Source organism: Bubalus bubalis, chromosome 1, assembly GCF_019923935.1.
Source record: "Bubalus bubalis isolate 160015118507 breed Murrah chromosome 1, NDDB_SH_1, whole genome shotgun sequence".
In the NCBI taxonomy this organism is placed as follows: Eukaryota; Metazoa; Chordata; class Mammalia; order Artiodactyla; family Bovidae; genus Bubalus; species Bubalus bubalis.
In genome coordinates, this window is record NC_059157.1 from 141,046,564 (window position 1) to 141,065,728 (window position 19,165).

Sequence of the window (19,165 nt, forward strand, 5' to 3'; positions counted from 1 at the left end):
TTCACCAAACCCCGGAACCATTGGGATGGATACTGATGAACTGGTGCTGAGAGGCAGGCAGCAAGGGTGATATGTGGGAAACCCCATGGAGGGAAAGGATCTCGGTGCTTAAAGGCAGGCTTGGGATAAGTGTCTGTAGTTGAAAGGCTACCCTGGTAAAGAGCAAGTCCCATGGGTCTCAACCCTGACTGCCTTAGGATTGCCTAGTGGCTTTTTTTTGTTTGTTTTTCGTGGACTATTCTTTTTTAATTAATGTATTATATATAGTAAATGGCACAAAACTTCAGTGTACAGCTTAATGAATATTCACATATGCTTACGTTTCTGTAATCACCACCCAGAACAAGATACAGAATATTTCCATCACTCTGATAGGAGTCTTCCTATCTCCACTCAGTTACTCAGATGTTTTCACTGTCACCAAAGAACAATTTTGAACACAGATGGGTTTGAGTTCAGATAAATGGAACTGTCATTTAGGGGAAAGTTTATTCATGTCTGCAGTTTACTTTCAAATAGATCCTCTCCCCCTCAAAAAGAAAGTTGGGTTAATTGATAAAAGAATGGAGTGATATTAGGAGAAAATACTAATAATGCCTGGTTCCTACTTCCAGAAACTGTGATTAATTGGTCTGGTTTAGGGCCCAGGTATCAAGGCTTTTTTGCTTTCTGTTTTTGTTTTGGCGCCATTGTCTTTTGAAAGCTTCCTAGATGATGCTCCTGTGCAGCCAAGCTGAGAACTCCTGAACTGGAGGCACAGGGAACACAAGCGGTTAGAAAGTACTGAGTAGCCTGCTAAGGACTTCTCTGGAGGTCCAGTGGTTAAGACCCTGCACTTCCAATGCAGGGAGTATGGGTTTGATCCCTAGTGGGAGAGCTAGGATCCCATATGCCGCATGGTGCAGCCAAAAATAAATAAGTGAATTAATTAAAACACATAGGCCTAAGTAGGGTAGAGTTGGTGTATTAGTTGTCTATTACTGCTGTAGCAAATGACCACAAACTTAGTGAGTTGAAACAGCACAAAATTATTATCTAAAAGTTATGTAGGTTAGAAGTCCAACATAGATCTCTCTGGGTTAAAATCAAGATGTCAGGGCTGTGTTCCTTCTAGAAGCCTCCCAGATGGAGCTAGTGTAAAGAACCTGCCTGCCAATGCAAGAGATGTAAGAGATGCAGGTTCGATCCCTGGGTCACAACCCACTCTAGTATTCTTGCCTGGAGAATCTCATGGACAGAGGAGCCTGGTGGGCTACAGTCCATGGGGTCACAAAGAGTAGGACAACACTGAACAGTTTAGCACAAAGGAGAATCCATTTCCTTGTCTTTTCCAGCTTTGAGTGGCCACCCTCATTCCTTGGTTCATGGTCCCTTTCTTCTGTCTTTGAAGGCAGCAATGTTACATCTCTCTGAAAGTCCTCAAAGTGTCAACCCATTCTTCTGTAACCACATCTCTCTCTGAATTCCCTTTACTTTTAAAGACTCTTGTGATTATACTGAACACCTAGATAATCTAGGATAATGTCCTTATTTTGATGGTCAGCTGATTAGCACCATTTATTAATTCCATCTGCAGCCTTAATTCTCCTTTGCCATGTAATATAACATACCAACTTTGGGTATTATGACATAGTCATCTCTAGGGGTCATTATTCTATCACAGGAGAATTAACAATTTCTTAAACAAGACATTTAAAAAAAGCAAAATCACAAAGGAAATGATAGATAAATCTAACTGCATTAAAATTCAGAACTTTATTCATCAAAATATGCTATATAAGTAAAATAAAAAGATAAACGACGAACTGAAAAAAGAGTATTTGCAACACACTTAATACTCTTTGTGACTCCATGGACTGTAGCCCACCAGGCTCCTCTGTCTCTGGGGATTCTCCAGGCAAGAATACTGGAGTGGGTTGCCTTGCCCTCCTCCAGGAGATCTTCCCAACCCAGGGATTGAACCCAGGTCTCCTGCATTGCAGGCAGATTCTTTACCTTCTGAGTCACCAGGGAAGCCCATTCAAAACATATAAAGAACTCAATCAACAAGGAAAGACAATATCCAAAGAAAGATGGGCAGAGGCATTGTATAGGAGCACCCCCAAAAGGACATACCTGAGTCCCATAATATATGAAAGATGTTCATCCTCATTAATATGGTAATGAGGAAAAGAGCAAGTTTTCAAAATACCAATTGGCAAAAATCAAAAACTGGACAGTCCAAGTGCTGGCAATACTAAGCAACACCAGGGACGCCACTCTAGTGTACAGAGCCCCGTGAAACTCCCACATGTGTACCTCAGGAAACATATACACATCTATGTAGAACTTAACTGTGTATCATAGCAAAACTCTGGAAACTCCCAAACACCCGTCAACAGTAGAAAGAATAAGTAGATGTGTGGGTGCTCATTTAAGGAAAATAATGCATTACGATATGTATAAGATAAATCCCAAAGATATGATGTTGAATGAAAGAAGCCAGTCTCCAAAGATTATCTACTATATAGTTCTATTTACACAAATTAAAAATAAGCCTAAAGTAAACTTGTTTGTTTAGGAAAACATCATCCTAACATGATGAACACAAAATTCTATATAAAGTTTCTCTCCTGGGATGGGAAGGACTTCCATGGGAAGGTAGCTGAGGACTTCTGGAATGTGGTAATGTTCTGTTTTTCAGCTTGGAAAATAAATTCAATGATTTTCTAAAGTCATTACCTAAATTGTACTTATAAGTTTTCATATACTCTTTTCTATTTTGCTATATTTCACAGTATTTAAAAAAGTTCCTAATAACAGGCTTAGAAAAGGTCATTTTCCAAAATTTAAGTGGTTTTAAATTATCGAGACAATGTCCTAATAAACCAAGGGATTGCAGTCACCATAAAAATACAGAGTACATTTGTTGAAAACAATTCAAATTCTAAGGACTCATATAGAGTAAAAGGTCAAAATTCCCCTAGTGTCTCCTTCCCTTTGCCAGAAAGCACTCACCACCCTTAACCCTTCAGTGTGTATCTTCCTAGAATCCTTGCCCACTCTTCTTCCTCATATTTTCTGTAGAAATGGGTTAATACTATAGCCTGCTGTTCTGAATTTGATTTTCAGAGAATATGGGAATGTTTAACAACAAAAAGGGAGATATATTTACATCCATCAATATCTCATTTTTAGTATCTCATTTATTAAATTCATCTGAAGTTTTCTCTTCCCCTTCTCCACATTCCTAGTAAGTAGTAGCCAACTCACTTATCCTGGCTTCCCTGATGGCTCAGTGGGTAAAGAATCTGCCTACAGTGCAGGAAACATAGGAGATGCAGGTTCAATCCCTCAGTCTGGAAGATCCCCTGGAGGATTCCAGTATTCTTGCCTAGGAAATTCCATGGTCAGAGGAGCCTGGTGGGCTACAGCCCAAAGGGTCACAAAGAGTCAAACATGACTGAGCATGAGCACAAGACAAGCACAACTCACTTATCCAATGTGGGTGAGAGTGAGTGCCCTGGGAAACTCCTGATGGACCCTGGAAGTACAAGAAAACACACCCTCTAAGAATTCTAGTTCAGAATGCCAGGAATGCATTCCTCTGCTGGCGAGTGTGGGGCCCACAGTGCTGGGAGGGAGTCTAGGGGGACCGGTGTGAAAATGTGTGTGTGTGTGTATATGCATATGTGTGTAGGAGGGCTCATATGCTCAGGCTGCCAGACAGTGAAGAGCAGTGTCTTCCCAATTCAGCAGCCCCGGCCCAACAGCGGCCTCTGCTGGGAACATGTGGTAGTGACGTCCCAGCACTACTCTATTTGGTGTCTGCCTCTGAGACCTCATGGACTGTATGGCTGGAGAAGGCAATGGCACCGCACTCCAGTACTCTTGCCTGGAAAATCCCATGGACCGAGGAGCCTGGTAGGCTGCAGTCCACAGGGTTGCTAAGAGTCGGACACAACTGAGCAACTTCACTTTCACTTTTCACTTTCATGCATTGGAGAAGGAAATGGCAACCCACTCCAGTGTTCTTGCCTGGAGAACCCCAGGGACGGAGGAGCCTGGTGGGCTGCCGTCTATGGCGTCGCACAGAGTCGGACATGACTGAAGCGACTTAGCAGCAGCAGCAGCAGGACTGTATAGCCCGCCAGACTCTTCTTCTATGGAATTTTCCAGACAAAAATAGTGGAGTGGGTTGCCATTTCCTACTCCAGGGGATCTTCACAACCCAGGGATCTAATCAGTGTCTCCTGCTTGGCAGGAGGATACTTTACCACTGAGGCACCTTGTAAGCCCCAAAGCAGCACCTGGGGGACCTTACTCCTCACCCCTGACAGTTCACACACCTGGGTAAGGGGCAGTTCACACAGAGAGGAGGCTTCTTTGCTACAAATGCTACATGCTAGCAAATCTCCCCCTCCTGAGGCAGGTTCCCTAGTGCAGATGTTATCTGGGTAACAAGTATCTGATAATAATGCCAATAATAATTAGAATTTGTGGAGCAGTTTATAGATCAGTAAGTGCTTTCATGTGGGTCTTATTTAATGCTCACAACAACCCGACAAGGTCTATATTATGATCTTGACTTATAAAAGATTAAATTAAAGCTGAGAAAGATTAAATAACTTTGCCCAAATTAATGCTGGGCCAAATGTCAAGCCCAAAGACAAATTTTATAGTGTGATTTGTCTGCAATAGAGGAGGCAAATTTTATAGTGTGATTAAAATGTAAGTGTATGTGTAAAAGTTGATTTGTCACTAACAAAACAACATTTTTCAAAGGTGGGGCTCACCTTACAGCACCCTAGTAGTGCTCCCAAATTTCTGTGAGGTGTTCCATCCTTTCTCTGTCACCCAGAGTCCCTGTGGGGCACTATTCACATCTGCAGTTATCATAGATTTGTATATTAATTATGTGACAATATTGTGGCAAGGGCTTCCCAGGTGGCGCTAGTGGTAAAGAACCCTTCTGCCAGTTCTGCTGCTGCTGCTAAGTCACTGCAGTCGTGTCCGACTCTGTTCGACCCCATGGATGGCAGCCCACCAGGCTCCCCCGTCCCTGGGATTCTCCAGGCAAGAACACTGGAGTGGGTTGCCAGTTCCTCCTCCAGTGCATGAAGGTGAAAAGTGAAAGTGAAGTTGCTCAGTCGTGTCCGACTGTTCACGACCCCATAGACTGCTGCCTACTAGGCTCCTCCATCCATGGGAGTTTCCAGGCCAGAGTACTGGAGTGGGTCTTGAGGAGCCTGGCGAGCTACAGTCCATGGGGTCACAAAGTCACAACTGAAGTGGCTTAGCACGCATGCACGCATGCAATATTGTGGCAAACGGCAGTGAAGTCTCTTTAGGAGGAGCCGGCTTCCTCTCATGTCTAGCATCCTGCCATTTGGGCTTGGGGCAGGGCTGCTAACACCTTCCACCCTGATGGCCCCCATCACAGAGTGTAACCCCGAGCTCCTATTCAACCTGACCCTTCTGCTCTGAGTCTGCAGAAGCAGTGGAATGTGGGGCTACAGCAAGAGGGGCATGAAGGAAAAAGAGAATCAGCCAGGCCCTTCTGTAGTCTGTAGAATACCTCAAGGATTCAATATTGGTCCTTGATGGTTAATGCAGAAAAAGTAACAATACATGACAGGAACGCAGAAGATACACATTGAACTAATATTCAAATACATGTGAAAGTTGACATTCTCAGCTCATTTGGATTTAAAAATAGAATGGAGAGAAGTTGATACAGAAGCCATTGGTGTGCCTCTCAAGTGAGGCAAGAGAATGGAAACCAATAGCCACTAATGATAGTCTGTATTTGAGAGTGGATTATATTGCTGTGAAGGTCTTCTTGGGTTTTGACATCTATAATTACATGACCATGAGTTAAAGTCTGCAGAATTTAATTATTAAGCATAAAAGCTAACTGAACTGAACTGATAAGCATTCTTGTTTCTTTGTGTGCTTAATGATTGTATCAGTCAGAATCCCTTGAGCCACAAGATAGAAAATTCAGCTAGAGGTATGTGAAACAATAGGAAAGATAAGGTAAGAAGTTCTAGAGTTGGCTAGTTCAGTGACTTAAAGACCCAGAGTCTTTCTTCTTTCTGCTCTGCTGTCTTTAACTTATTTGTTTGTCCTCTTGGTTACAAAATAGCTGCTACAGCTCCTAGAATCCCGTTTTCATACAACCCTTCAAGCCAGAGTATCCAAAGACTGGAAGAGACATCCTATTCTTGTGTCTGTTAATAAGAAGTAGAAAAGTTTCTCAGAATCCCCTGGCAGATTTGCCTTCATGTTCCAATGGCTAGAATCATGACAAGTGCCCATTTCTAAGCAGTCACTGGCAGAAATAATGTCATGACCATGGCTGATTTAGACTGATCGAGATTCACCCCTGGGTTAGGGAGGTCACTGCTTCCCTAGAGCACTGTACCTCTTGATAACCAAACAAAATGAGGGCTTATTTAGCAAGGAAGAATCAAGTCTGGAGGATAAGTGAGTGTCTCCCTCAACAAGAAAATGGTTCAGTTGCACTGTTTCTCCTTATAGGCTCTGCCAACATAAATGACCGAAGCATGCTGGGAAAGCGAGACAGTGAAATGGCTGTCATTGTGCAGGACACGGAGACAGTCCCTTCAGTAATGGATGGAAAAGAGTACCAAGCTGGTCGATTTGCCCAAGGACTTCGGCTTCAATGCTTTCGGTGGGTCTCTGAAGCTGGGTGTCCCTCTGCGGTAGGCACTGCGACCCAGCCCAGCCTCTTAACTCTCAGCACACCTGCCATCTCCAGGTTCTTCTTTTTTCAAAACAGTGTCCCCAGAACGCAGGATGTGGTGCAAAATGGCTTTGTGTGGGGCACAAACATTTCCTATTTTAATAGCTTTTATTATTTTTGTGTGTAAAAAAAAAAAAAACCTAGCATTTTAAATCTATTAATAGATTTAGGACCAAGTCAAGCCACCTAGTGTCTAATTTAAGTTTTTTATAGTAAGTCCACTTTTAGAAATTGAAATGGTTCCAGTGATACAAGGCTATGATTTTTAAAATCACTAAAGGAGGATGCTAGAGATTACTGGTGTTAAATTTAAATGCAGAAACTTCAGTTCTCAGATTTGAGATGACTCCAGACATAGAAGATTCCTCATCTTCTACAGGAAGATGTGAGTTTTAAACAAATCTGTGGTCTAGCGGAGAGAGCACTGGGCTGAGAACCAAGGATTGTGTGGCCCTAAATGAGTCCTTCATTCAATTAAGTGTCACTCAGAACTTTCCTGGGCATGGCTCTAACTGGCCCCATCCCAGCCCCTGTATTCCGGTGTTGGTGGACAGAGTGATCCTTCAAGACCCTAACTCAGATCCTGTCACTTCCCTGTTCCCTCCACAATGGCTTCTTTATTTTTTTCCGAATGGCTTCTTATCTCCTCTCCCTCCTCCCCCGTCACTACAGACACACTGAGCTCCCACAGTCTATGGAACAGCCCAGCCACCCTCCCCCCATAAGCTTTTTCAGGAAGTCCACAATTGTATGATTCTAGAATCTGCCTGCAATGCAGGAGACCCTGGTTTCATCCCTGGGTCAGAAAGATCCCCTGGAGAAGGAAATGGCAACCCACTCCAGTATTCTTGCCTGGAGAATCCCATGGACAGAAGAGTCTGGTGGGCTACAGTCCACAGGGTCACACAGAGTTGGACAGGACTGAGTGACCGAAGCACACACAGAGAACTATATTGGCCAGGCTGGGATTTCAGTGTGGTCTCTGCAGTGAGATCGAGACAAGTGCCCCCAGTTAAAGGTGGTACTTTAAGCTTTCTGGTGAAAGGCGGCACACACATGGTTGCAGGGCTGTTGTTGTTGCCTTTCCCATGTTAACAGTCGCTTCTGGAAACTGGCTCACTGGCAGACAGGCACACCACCAGCCCTTACCTCCTGCAAACGCTGGAGGCCCTTCCCTCCTACCCACTCCAGACTCCAGCTTTTGAGAACCAAGCTTCACTTCATTCTGCTCCCTCTGCCTCAGGAACTCAGCAAATTCATCCCTCAGGATATGTCAGACCTCTCTTTTTATTCACGTTTGTTACTAATTGTTTTGCCAGTAAGATTTTTTTTCTGATTATTGATATTTCAATTAGCTTCTAATGTCAATTTGTTTTGTTTAGAGGGGAGAGTTTAAAATTAGTACCCTGTTAATCAACCCATTGATTGCCTACTGCAGGTTATATAGGGAAACAAATATTTCCTCCTGTAAACTAGAGATAAATGTCATACCTTTTCAGTTCCATGAGAACTTAAGTATTCTCTTTAAAGGTATGGGCTTCTTTATAAATTTCTAAATGTATAATAATTGTAGAGGCAGAGAGTTCTGATTTCAGCATATTTTCATTAGAGAAAATTTGGCAAACACAGAAAAGCAATAAGAAAATTAAGTTTTATCTGTAATCCCACCATCCAGGGCTAATAATTTTAACATGGTGTGTATCTCATTCCACTTTTTTCTATACATAAATATCACTGTGTTGTATTTCTTTTTTTAAAACATAATTGGGTTCTTGTAGTTCATCAGAGTTCTTTATTATTTAAACAATGTTGCACACACTTTTCCTCGTCATTGTGTTCTATAACATTTAATAACTACATTGTATTACATTTAATGTCTGCATTGTATCACATCATATGCTGCTACTGCTAAGTCACTTCAGTCCTGTCAGACTCTGTGTGACCCCAGAGACGGCAGCCCACCAGGCTCCCCCGTCCCTGGGATTCTCCAGGCAATAACACGGACTGGGTTGCCATTTCCTTCTCCAATGCATGAAAGTGAAAAGCGAAAGGGAAGTCGCTCAGTCCTGTCCGACTCGTAGCGACCCCATGGACTGCAGCCTACCAGGCTCCTCCATCCATGGGATTTTCCAGGCAAAAGTACTGAAGTGGGGTGCCATTGAGTATGCCATAATTTCTTTAAGGAGAACCTCAGTAACACACAGATTTATCACTGATTTACAAAAGTGGGTGTGGTTGTAGATAGCATCTTGCTCACCTTCTTAATTGTTTGCTTAACTAAATCCTAACCCTGGAATTTCTAGCCAAAGGAAGTGTGTAGTTTCCTTTGCCCTCTGACATCATATTGTATCTCTAGCAATGTTTTAGAGGGCTTTTTCCTCCCATCTTTTCTGAATTGTTATTTTATTTAATCTTTGCCGATTTGTTGGGTTTCAAAATGAATTCCCGTTTTTTTTTTAATGTGCAATTTGAGAGTTTAGAAATGTATCCATTACCCATTTGTACTTGTTCTTTTGTAAACTGTCTAGACTAATCATGTCCTTTGTCCATTTTGTTGGAATGTTTCACTTTCTTTTAATGACTTATAAGTAACTCAAGTATACAAGAGGCTAATTTCTTTCTCCCATTTGTTGCAAATCTGGCTTGCCAATTGCTTTTCAATCATGTTTATAGCATTTGGGGGAAACTTCAATTCTTATTAATCAAATCTATCAGTTTTTTCTTTTTTCTCCCTGTTTTAATGAATATGCTTAGAATAGCTTCCCCAACCCAAGACAAAATATTTCCTATTTCCTTATATTTTATCTTCTAGTGCTTGTTTAATATTAGTTTTTATTTTTTGATATTTATTTACTTATTTTTAATATTTATTTACTTATTTATTATTCTTTGGCTGCACTGGGTCTCAGTTGCACACGGGTCTTCAGCTGTGGCATGTGAACTCTTACTTGGGTTTCAGTAGGATTCATGTGGGATTCAGTTCCCTCACCAGGGATTGAACCTAGGTCCCCTGCCGTGGGAGTGTGGAGTCTTAGCCACTGGACCACCATAGAAGTCCCTGATATATATTTTACATTCAGCATCTGCAAATTATTTTAATGTTAGAAAGGAAGTAGGGACTCTAACTCTTTTTGCTGGAGAAACCAGCTGATCCAGAACTGCATGACCGCAGTACTGTCTGCCTCTCTAGCCTGCAGTGCCTGTTTGCTAAGGCACTTCAGTCGTGTCCGACTCTGTGCGACCCCATAGACAGCAGCCCACCAGGCTCCCCTGTCCCTGGGATTCTCCAGGCAAGAACACTGGAGTGGGTTGCCATTGCCTTCTCCGCCCCTTATGGCCTGCTGCTGCTGCCAAGTCGCCTCAGTCGTGTCCGACTCTGTGCAACCCCATAGATGGCAGCCCACCAGTGCCTGTTTATGCTGTACCAAATTGCCATACATCCTAACCTATTTGTACTCTCTACTGCTTCCTATTGAAGTTCTGCTGACTTGCATGCTAGTGTGGTATCATTTTAATGATCATAGCTGTGCACTTTAATACTACTTCCTTCCTATCATACCACTTCCCCAAATTAGTATATTTTTTCCAAAATAACCTTGGCTACTCTTATTCATTCTTCCACATGAACTTTAACACTGTTTATTCAAGTTCCCTCATTAGTTTTTTGATCATGACTACAGTATGTTTATTGTTGCTGTTGTTTAGTGTCTAAGTTGTGTCTGACTCTTTTGCGACCCCATGGACTGTAGCTCACCAAGCTCCTCTGTCCATGGGATTTTCTAGGCAAGAATACTGGAGTATAGATTAATATAAAAAGAGCTGATGTCTTTATAATATTGAGCCATCCTATTGAAGAACAAGGTATGTACTTCAGTTTCTTCAGAATTTTTATTCTTCAGTAATGCTTTAGGATTTTCATTATTGGAAGCAGGAGTACTTCTGCTTTATTGACTATGCCAAAGCCTTTGACTGTGTGGATCACAACAAACTGTGGAAAATTCTGAAAGTGATGGGAATCCCAGACCACCTGACCTCCCTCTTGAGAAACCTGTATGTAGGTCAAGAAGCAACAGTTAGAACTGGACATGGAACAACAGACTGGTTCCAAATCAGGAAAGGAGTATGTCAAGGCTGTATATTGTCACCCTGCTTATTTAACTTATATGCAGAGTACATTATGAGAAATGCTAGACTGGATGAAGCACAAGCTAGAATCAAGATTGCCAGGAGAAATATCAATAACCTCAGATATGCAGATGACACCACCCTTATGGCAGAAAGCAAAGAAGAACTAAAGAGCCTCTTGATGAAAGTGAAAGAGGAGAGTGAAAAAGTTGGCTTAAAACTCAACATTCAGAAAGCTAAGATCATGGCATCTGGTCCCATCACTTCCTGGGAAATAGATGGGAAAACAGAGGAAACAATGACAGACTTTATTTTGGGGGCTCCAAAGTCACTTCGAGTCCCTTGGACTGCAAGGAGATCCAACCAGTCCATTCTGAAGGAGATCAGCCCTGGGATTTCTTTGGAAGGAATGATGCTAAAGCTGAAACTCCAGTCCTTTGGCCACCTCATGCAAAGAGTTGACTCATTGGAAAGATTCCGATGCTGGGAGGGATTGGGGGCAGGAGGAGAAGGGGACGACAGAGGATGAGATGGGTGGATGGCATCACTGACTCGACGGACGTGAGTCTGGGTGAACTCTGGGAGTTGGTGATGGACAGGGAGGCCTGGCTTGCTTCGGTTCATGGGGTCGCAAAGAGTCGGACACGACTGAGCAACTGAACTGAAGTGAAAGTCACTGCAGATGGTGACTGCAGCCATGGAATTAAATGACGCTTGCTCCTTGGAAGGAAAGGTATGACCAACCTAGACAGCATATTCAAAAGCAGAAACATTAGTTTGCCAACAAAGGTCCATCTGGTCAAGGCTATGGTTTTTCCAGTAGTCATGTATGGATGTGAGAATTGGACTATAAAGCAAGCTGAGCGCCGAAGAACTAATGCTTTTGAACTGTGGTGTTGGAGAAGACTTTTGAGAGTCCCTTGGACAGCAAGGAGACCCAACCAGTCCATCCTAAAGGAAATCAGTCCTGAGTGTTTATTGGAAGGACTGATGTTGAAGCTGAAACTCTAGTGCTTTGGCCACCTGATGCAAAGAACTGACTCATTTGAAAAGACCCTGATGCTGGGAAACATTGAAGGCAGGAAGAGAAGGGGACAACAGAGGATGAGATGGTTGGATGGCATCACCGACTCAATGGACATGAGTTTGAGTAAACTCTGGGAGATGGTGATGGACAGGGAGGCCTAGCGTGCTGCAGTCCATGGGGTCACAAAGAGTTGGACACAACTGAGCTACTAAACTGAACTGAAAGATTTTTGTTGTTGTCCTTTTGGCTTTTTGCTGACTCTATACATTTCGTGATAAGTTTGTCCCTAGGTGTTTTATTTTTCTTGGCAACTTTTAAACTGTCTTAAAGCAGCAGTTGTTCTTGAACAAGCATTTTCACTCTTCCACAATAGCAGACACAAATAATACATTAAAAAGCACCATGAAAACCTTATGTTGATTTTAGCTCTTTTTACTGGGAAATATTCTCAAAGATAAACGTTGTGACCTAGAGTGGAGCCATTTTCCCCCTTAAAAAAATGCAACTTCAATCCATTTCCCATCTGGTTTATTTTTGAATGGAAATAGAGAGACACATTTCGATGTGGCATCAGTTCTAAATAGAATCAACCATCACAGTACTGCACTGAATGTCACAACTACATGCCAAACAGTTCATTAAGTTCTAGAAAATTATCTGGACTTCACAGATGTAGCCATCACTCAACAGAAGCCGTTAGGCACACAGGTGGAGCTCAGAATCAGTGACAGTGGTAGACATGGCCTTTCCTACTGTCCCACTGATAATGTAAACAATAAACATTCAATACTTGCCATTATTCACATCAGCACAAAATCAAATTCATTTTCTCTGAAACCTTAATCCCCAAATACCCAGGGTACTTCATATTATATTTACTGTACTTTTTAATATAAATGTTTAATAATTAAACTGACAGGCAAAATAATTTATTACTGAATATTATCTGTTATAGGCTTATATAAATACTTTTTCTACTCATAAGTTCTAAACTGATAACTTGACAGACACATTCCCTCACCTCTTGTTCTCATTTAAAAAGCGAAGTCACAGAAGTATTCTTTTTTGCTGTTTTCAGCTGGTTAGACCCGACCCAAATCAAAGACATTATTATAATTGGCTTACTGTTGTAACTTGCACTGTCCTTCACATTTGACACAGTTAAATTTTGCTCTGGGTCTTCAGGAGCAGCAGCATCTGTGTGCAAGCATCATCCTTTAGGATCTTTTTTGAAAGTTATCCCCGTATAGTCTGCATGTGTGTGTTTGTGCTCAGTTATGTCCAACTCTCTGTGACCCCATGGACTGTAGCCCACAAGGCTCCTCTGTCCATGGAATTTTCCAGGCAAGAATACTGGAGGGGGTTGCCATTTCCTCTTCCAGACGATCTTCCCGACCCAGAGACGGAACCCGTGTCTCCTGCCTCTCTTGCATTGGCAGGTGGATTCTTTATCACCGCACCACCTGGAAGACATAATTTGAAGTAGAAGTAGAATTTCGAGGCCATAAAACTCTAAGAATCATAGTGAGCCCAGGTGCCAGATTCATTTGTTTTAGATAATTTTTAAAATTTATTATTTTTTCTTTGGCTGCACCACTTGGCTTCTGGTATTTTAGTTCCCTGACCTGGGATTGAACCCAGACCCTCGTAGTGAAAGCACCACGTCTTAACCACTGGACCACCAGGGAATTCCCTTTTAGAGAATTTTTATACGATAGAAAAAGTGCAGACTAAAACTAAAGTGAGATGCCCTTTTATCCCCATAATCTGACTGAGCTTTTTTAGGTATTGGTAATATTGGAGTTGACTGGGGAGAACACGCATGGTAAATATTATATGTGTTGGAACAGTCTTTCCTGAGGTAAATTTTGCATAATGTTTGACCCAGGAATTTTAATTTTTAAATTTCTCTGAGTGAAATAATCATAGAAATTAACAAAGTAATTATATGTGATGAATAAATTATGTTCATTATAGCTTTGTTTATAATAATGGAAAACTGGAAATAACCCAAAAGGTCATAATAAAAGAGCTAGTTAAATAAATTTTCACATAACTGGAAATTCTGCAGTCATGAAAAATGATGATGTAAATCTACATATTTAAATAGTAAGAGGGTAAGAACATTGTGATCTCCACCCTATTAAATCCAACGGTTGGTTCTCATCAGAATTTAACACTGTGTTGATCCAGGATACTCACCCTCGGGCTTTTCTGCAGCCTCATTGACTACTCCTTCTCTCCCCTACTGTTGAGGTCCTCTTCTCTGTCTACACTCAATCACATGGCTTTATGAGTATACATATGTGGACAATTCTCAAAATTATATCTCCAGCCAAACCTTCTCTCCCAAACTCCAGATTCATTTATCCAACTGCCTACTTAGTATCACCACTTGAATATTTAATAGATGTCCCAACAGGTTCAAAGTTGAATTCCCGGTCTTCCCTCACTAACTGACTCTACCCACAGAATTCCCCATCTCAGCTAATGGCAACTACCTTCATCTAGTTGCTCAAGCCAAGGCCCTTTTAGTCATCCTGATGCCTGTTTTTGTCACACTCTATGTCCACTGCATCAGTGAAACCTGATCTCCCCACCTTCCTCTCCACTGCTCAAGCCACCATCATCTCCCACCGAGATCACTGCAGTGACTCCCAACTGGTCTCCGTGTTTCAGCCCTCGCCCTGCACAGTCTATTCTCAACACTGCAGCTGTTTTTTTAATATGTCAGTCAGATTCTGCCACTCCTTGCTCCAGTGCCTGCACTGCGTCCCAATTTCATGCAGTATAAAAGCCAAAACCCTTCTGAGACCTGTTTCTCCACTTCTGTTTCCAGTGTAGCACAAGCCTTTGTATTTATTCCGTGAACCTGCCAGGCATGTGAGAAAAGGGCTTTGGACTCAGCTTAGATTCTAGCTCTGCTAATAGGATGTCTCCAACCTTTTGTTTCCCATTTGCAAAATGGGAATCATGCACTATCAACCTCACAGGATTAAAATAGACATGCTTTTTAACTCTCAGGTTTTATGTAAGTACAAGAGCTCTTACCATTTTCAAATATGACCTCTGAAATTTGTCTTGCTTTGCTTGAGAATTTCTTATTATTTCTAGTCCTCTGTTTATATTTGATCAACTCAGACAATCTACTGCATGTCTTCTTTTATGCTAGGTACTCTGGGGATATGAGACTAACTAAATCATGTTCTCTCAAATAATTTATGCACCAGAACTGGGAGATGGGCCTGGTAAAAGCAAAAAGTGCATGAATATTGCAGGTGTTCTGACAAAAACAAAGCATATATGAAGCACAGTGTGGGGGACATAGGAAGAAAGATCGGCCAAGAGAAATAGGAAATGGGAGAAGGAGGAGCCATAAGAAGTTGTTTAGAGGCAACCTTGTACTGAATCCTGAAAGATGGGGGGTGGGGAAGGAAAAGACTCCCTGACTACTCCTGTCTCATGCTTTTAAAGCACACCTGCTATATACCACATTTTAACCAATTTCTTCTGAGGGTGATTATTTATTCGGTGTTGATCTTACCCACCAAATTTAACTCCACCCAGAGAGGCTCCATGTGTTTCATGTTAATTTCTATACCCCAGAGTTCAGCATAGTTCTTGGCCCAAGGCAGGGAAGAGGGAAGGTTAGAAGGAAAAAAGGAGGGTAAGAAGGTTGGGTCTTGGTTAAGAGCACAGGTTTAGGAGTTAGGTGATCCAGGTTGGAGTCCCAGATCGACAGCTTATTAAGCTGTATGACCTTGAAAGAGTTACTTAAACTTTCTGTGCCTAGTTCCCTTTTCTGTAAAAGGAAAATAATAATAGTTGTTCCCTTTTCATTATTTTTTAAATTTTTTTTAATAGTTACTTCCTCATAGGCTGTTGAGGATTTACTGAGATCATTTTTGGAAAGGGCTCAGCATATTGGCTGCCACATTCTTTGACTACCACTCCTATCTTCCAAGGTCCTCACCCTCCTAGTCCAAATTACAAGGACTCTCTTAGAATGAAATGAAGGTCTTTCTTGTCTAACAGTTAAAACTTATAAGCATTGTAACAACTTGGGGTTTTTTGTTTTGTTTTGCAACTCAGGATTTTTTTTTCCTAAAGATCCACAGTCTTTTTTTTGTATATTTATTTATTTTTAATTGGAATATAATTGCTTTACAATATTGTGTTGGTTTCTGCCATATATCAACACGAATCAGCCATAGGTATACATATGTAGTCTCCCTCCTGAACCTCCCTCCCACCTCTCACCCCTTCCCACACCTCTAAATTGTCATAGAACACTGGTTTGAGTTCCTTGAGTCATACAGCAAATTCCCACCGGCTATCTGTTTTACATACGGTAATGTGTCTATTTCCTCAATTCGTCCCACCCTACTGTCTCAACTCATCCCATGCTCTCCCTCCCCTGCTGTGTCCACAATCTGTTCTCTGTGTCTTCATCTCCATAGTGAAAAGTGAAAGTGAAGTCACTCAGTCGTGGTCAACTCTTAGCGACCCCATGGACTGCAGCCTACCAGGCTCCTCCATCCATGGGATTTTCCAGGCAAGAGTACTGGAGTGGGTTGTCATCTCCATTACTGCCCTGCAAATAGGATCATTAGTACCATCTTTTAGATTCCATATATATGTGTCAGTATACAGTATTTGTTTCTCTCTTTCTGACTTACTCCAATCTATATAATAAGCTCTAGGTTCATCTACCACATTAGAACTGACTCAAACGCATTCCTTTTTCTGGCTGAATAATATTCCATTGTATATATGTACCATTGCTTCTTTATCCATTCATCTGTTGATGGACATCGAGGTTGCTTCCATGTCCTAGCTATTGTAAATAGTGCTGCAGTGAACATTGGGGTGCATGCTGTCTTTTTCCCTTGTAGACACACACTTAGTCTTAATGGCTTCTTTTGATTTCCTTTTTTAAAAAAAATAGGCTCATATGGTTGAGTGCCTGAATTACTGTACCATTTGAAACAGTGCCTGCAAACAAACTGCTTTTGTCTCAGTTACTCATTCAGGAGGACATTTATATTTCAGGGTTGTTCTCGGCTATCTTTCTGACCCGAGTGAAGACATTCAGGATCCAGTGAGTGATAAATTCTTCAAGGAGGTGTGGGTTTCAACAGCAGCTCGAAATGCTACAATTTATGATAAGGTGAGATTTTCATATCCTCCTCCTTTTTAAATTGAATCACATCATAAAAGTATATCATTATTTCTGCGTATTATTGGTACAGAGTATTCTTAACGAGTGTAAAAACACAACATACCTCCAAATTATAACCAAATAATTCTTTGTAGACATTAAGAAAACAGAGTCAAAAAGAGCATGGATTATGATTTAGAAGAGACTTGAGTGGCATTCTGGTCTCAGATTCCAGAATCCCATCATGAGCATCCTTAGCAAGTGGTTACCCAGACTTTGTACATGTCTAGTGATAAAAAGAAAAAGCTGCTGCTGCTAAGTCACTTCAGTCGTGTCCGACTCTGTGTGACCCCATAGACGTCAGCCCACCAGGCTCCCCTGCCCCTGGGATTCTCCAGGCAAGAACACTGGAGTGGGTTGCCATTTCCTTCTCCAATGCATGAAAGTGAAAAAGTGAAAGTGAAGTCACTCAGTTGTGTCCGACTCTTAGCGACCCCATGGACTGAGCCCACCAGGCTCCTCCATCCATGGGATTTTCCAGGCAAGAGTACTGGAGTGGGGTGCCATTGCCTTCTCCAAAAGAAAAAGTAGATGGGATCAAAAAATGAGTCAGACCTGGGTTCAGCCCAGCTCACACAGTTGCTGGTCATATGAGTATGTGTATAGTAATTTCATGTTCTGAGCCTTCCTTTCTTTCCTCTTATAAATTGGAGGGAATATTCATGAGATGGTCATGAGGATAAAAAATAATCTGTTAAATGTATTTAGTACATAGTAGATTATATCCATTCTAATGATGAAGCTTATTAATAATGAGAAACTTCCTCATTTGGACAGTTAAATGTATTTAGCACATAGTAGATTATATCCATTCTAATGATGAAGCTTATTAATAATGAGAAACTTCCTCATTTGGACAGTTGTAATTTTGGAAAGGTGTTTTAAAACCAGCTTCATCTGTTAGGGAAGCCAAATGGCTCTTCTGGTACATTCCATCCATTAGTGATGACAAAGGGTGTGCAAGAGTTCAGAGTCCCCCAGCCCCGGACCAGGTTATGTCATGAAGTAGCTAGCTTTCTATCACAGAAAATGTTCAAGCTGAGATCCATTGACTCTATCATATGACTGTCCATCATAAACAGGATAAGAGGGCATTCTTCTTCTGACTTCCAGACTTCCTTCAGCACAGAAAATTCATCTGTGAACACAAAAATTCATGTTTCTAATGAAACAACAACTATCTACATAGACCTATTTCCTACTGAGGACTCGAGGCCATGATTAAATAGGTCGTGTGTGTGGAGTATTTTTAAAATGTGGGGTACAGCCTAGTTTGGATCCTGGATTGGGAGAAATAACAGCTCTAGGAGACATTTGGGGAATAATCAGATCAATCTGACTATGGACCATATCTTAAATGACATGAAATTGATTTCCTGAGGTGTGAGAACGGTATTGTGGATATATAGGCACATGTCCTTATTCATAAGAAATGCATGCTGAGGTATTCAGGTGTGAAGTGTTATGTGAAACTTATTTTCAGTTAGCAAAATACATGTATAACTTATAACTTTAAGTACAGGTACTGACATGAACATTTTTCAAAATAAAAAGTTAGAGAAAATATACAATTTTTCTTTTAGACATGAACCTCCAATGAAATTCAGGGATGATTATTATCCAAAAAAATTAACCTTAAAGTGGGCTATCACTCATGAATCTCCTTACCACTAGCTTGACATTATCCTGTGGTCAGTCACAGGATAATGCAGATTAGATATGCATGCATGTGTGCTCAGTCACTCAGTCATGTCTGACTCTTGTGACCCCATGGACTGTAGCCCACCACGATTCTCTGTTCATAGCATTCTCCAGGCAAGAATACTGGAGTGGGTTGCCATGCCCTCCTCCAGGGGATCTTCTCCACCCAGGGATTGAACCCAGGTCTCCACCATTGGCAGACCAATTCTTTACCACTGAGCCACCTGGGAAGCACCCCTCCCCCATAGATCAGATATAGGATCTATCTTTTTTTTTTTTTTCATACTGCATGGTATATAGAACTTCTCCAGCTAGGAATTGAACCCATGCTCCCTGCATGGAA

General features: G+C 41.6%; 1 protein-coding gene across 9 annotated transcripts in view; it reads left to right on the forward strand.

Annotated features, from left to right (window-relative positions):
• The window catches only part of PLD1 (phospholipase D1), a 278,672-nt gene that overhangs the window by 202,900 nt on the left and 56,607 nt on the right, over positions 1–19,165 (forward strand). For all 9 annotated transcript variants that reach the window (XM_044944848.2, XM_025285411.3, XM_044944862.2 and 6 more), the window contains 2 exons: positions 6,523–6,676; positions 16,953–17,070. In XM_044944848.2, coding sequence (XP_044800783.2) covers positions 6,523–6,676; positions 16,953–17,070 — 272 coding nt within the window. The remainder of the gene's footprint in view (positions 1–6,522; positions 6,677–16,952; positions 17,071–19,165) is intronic.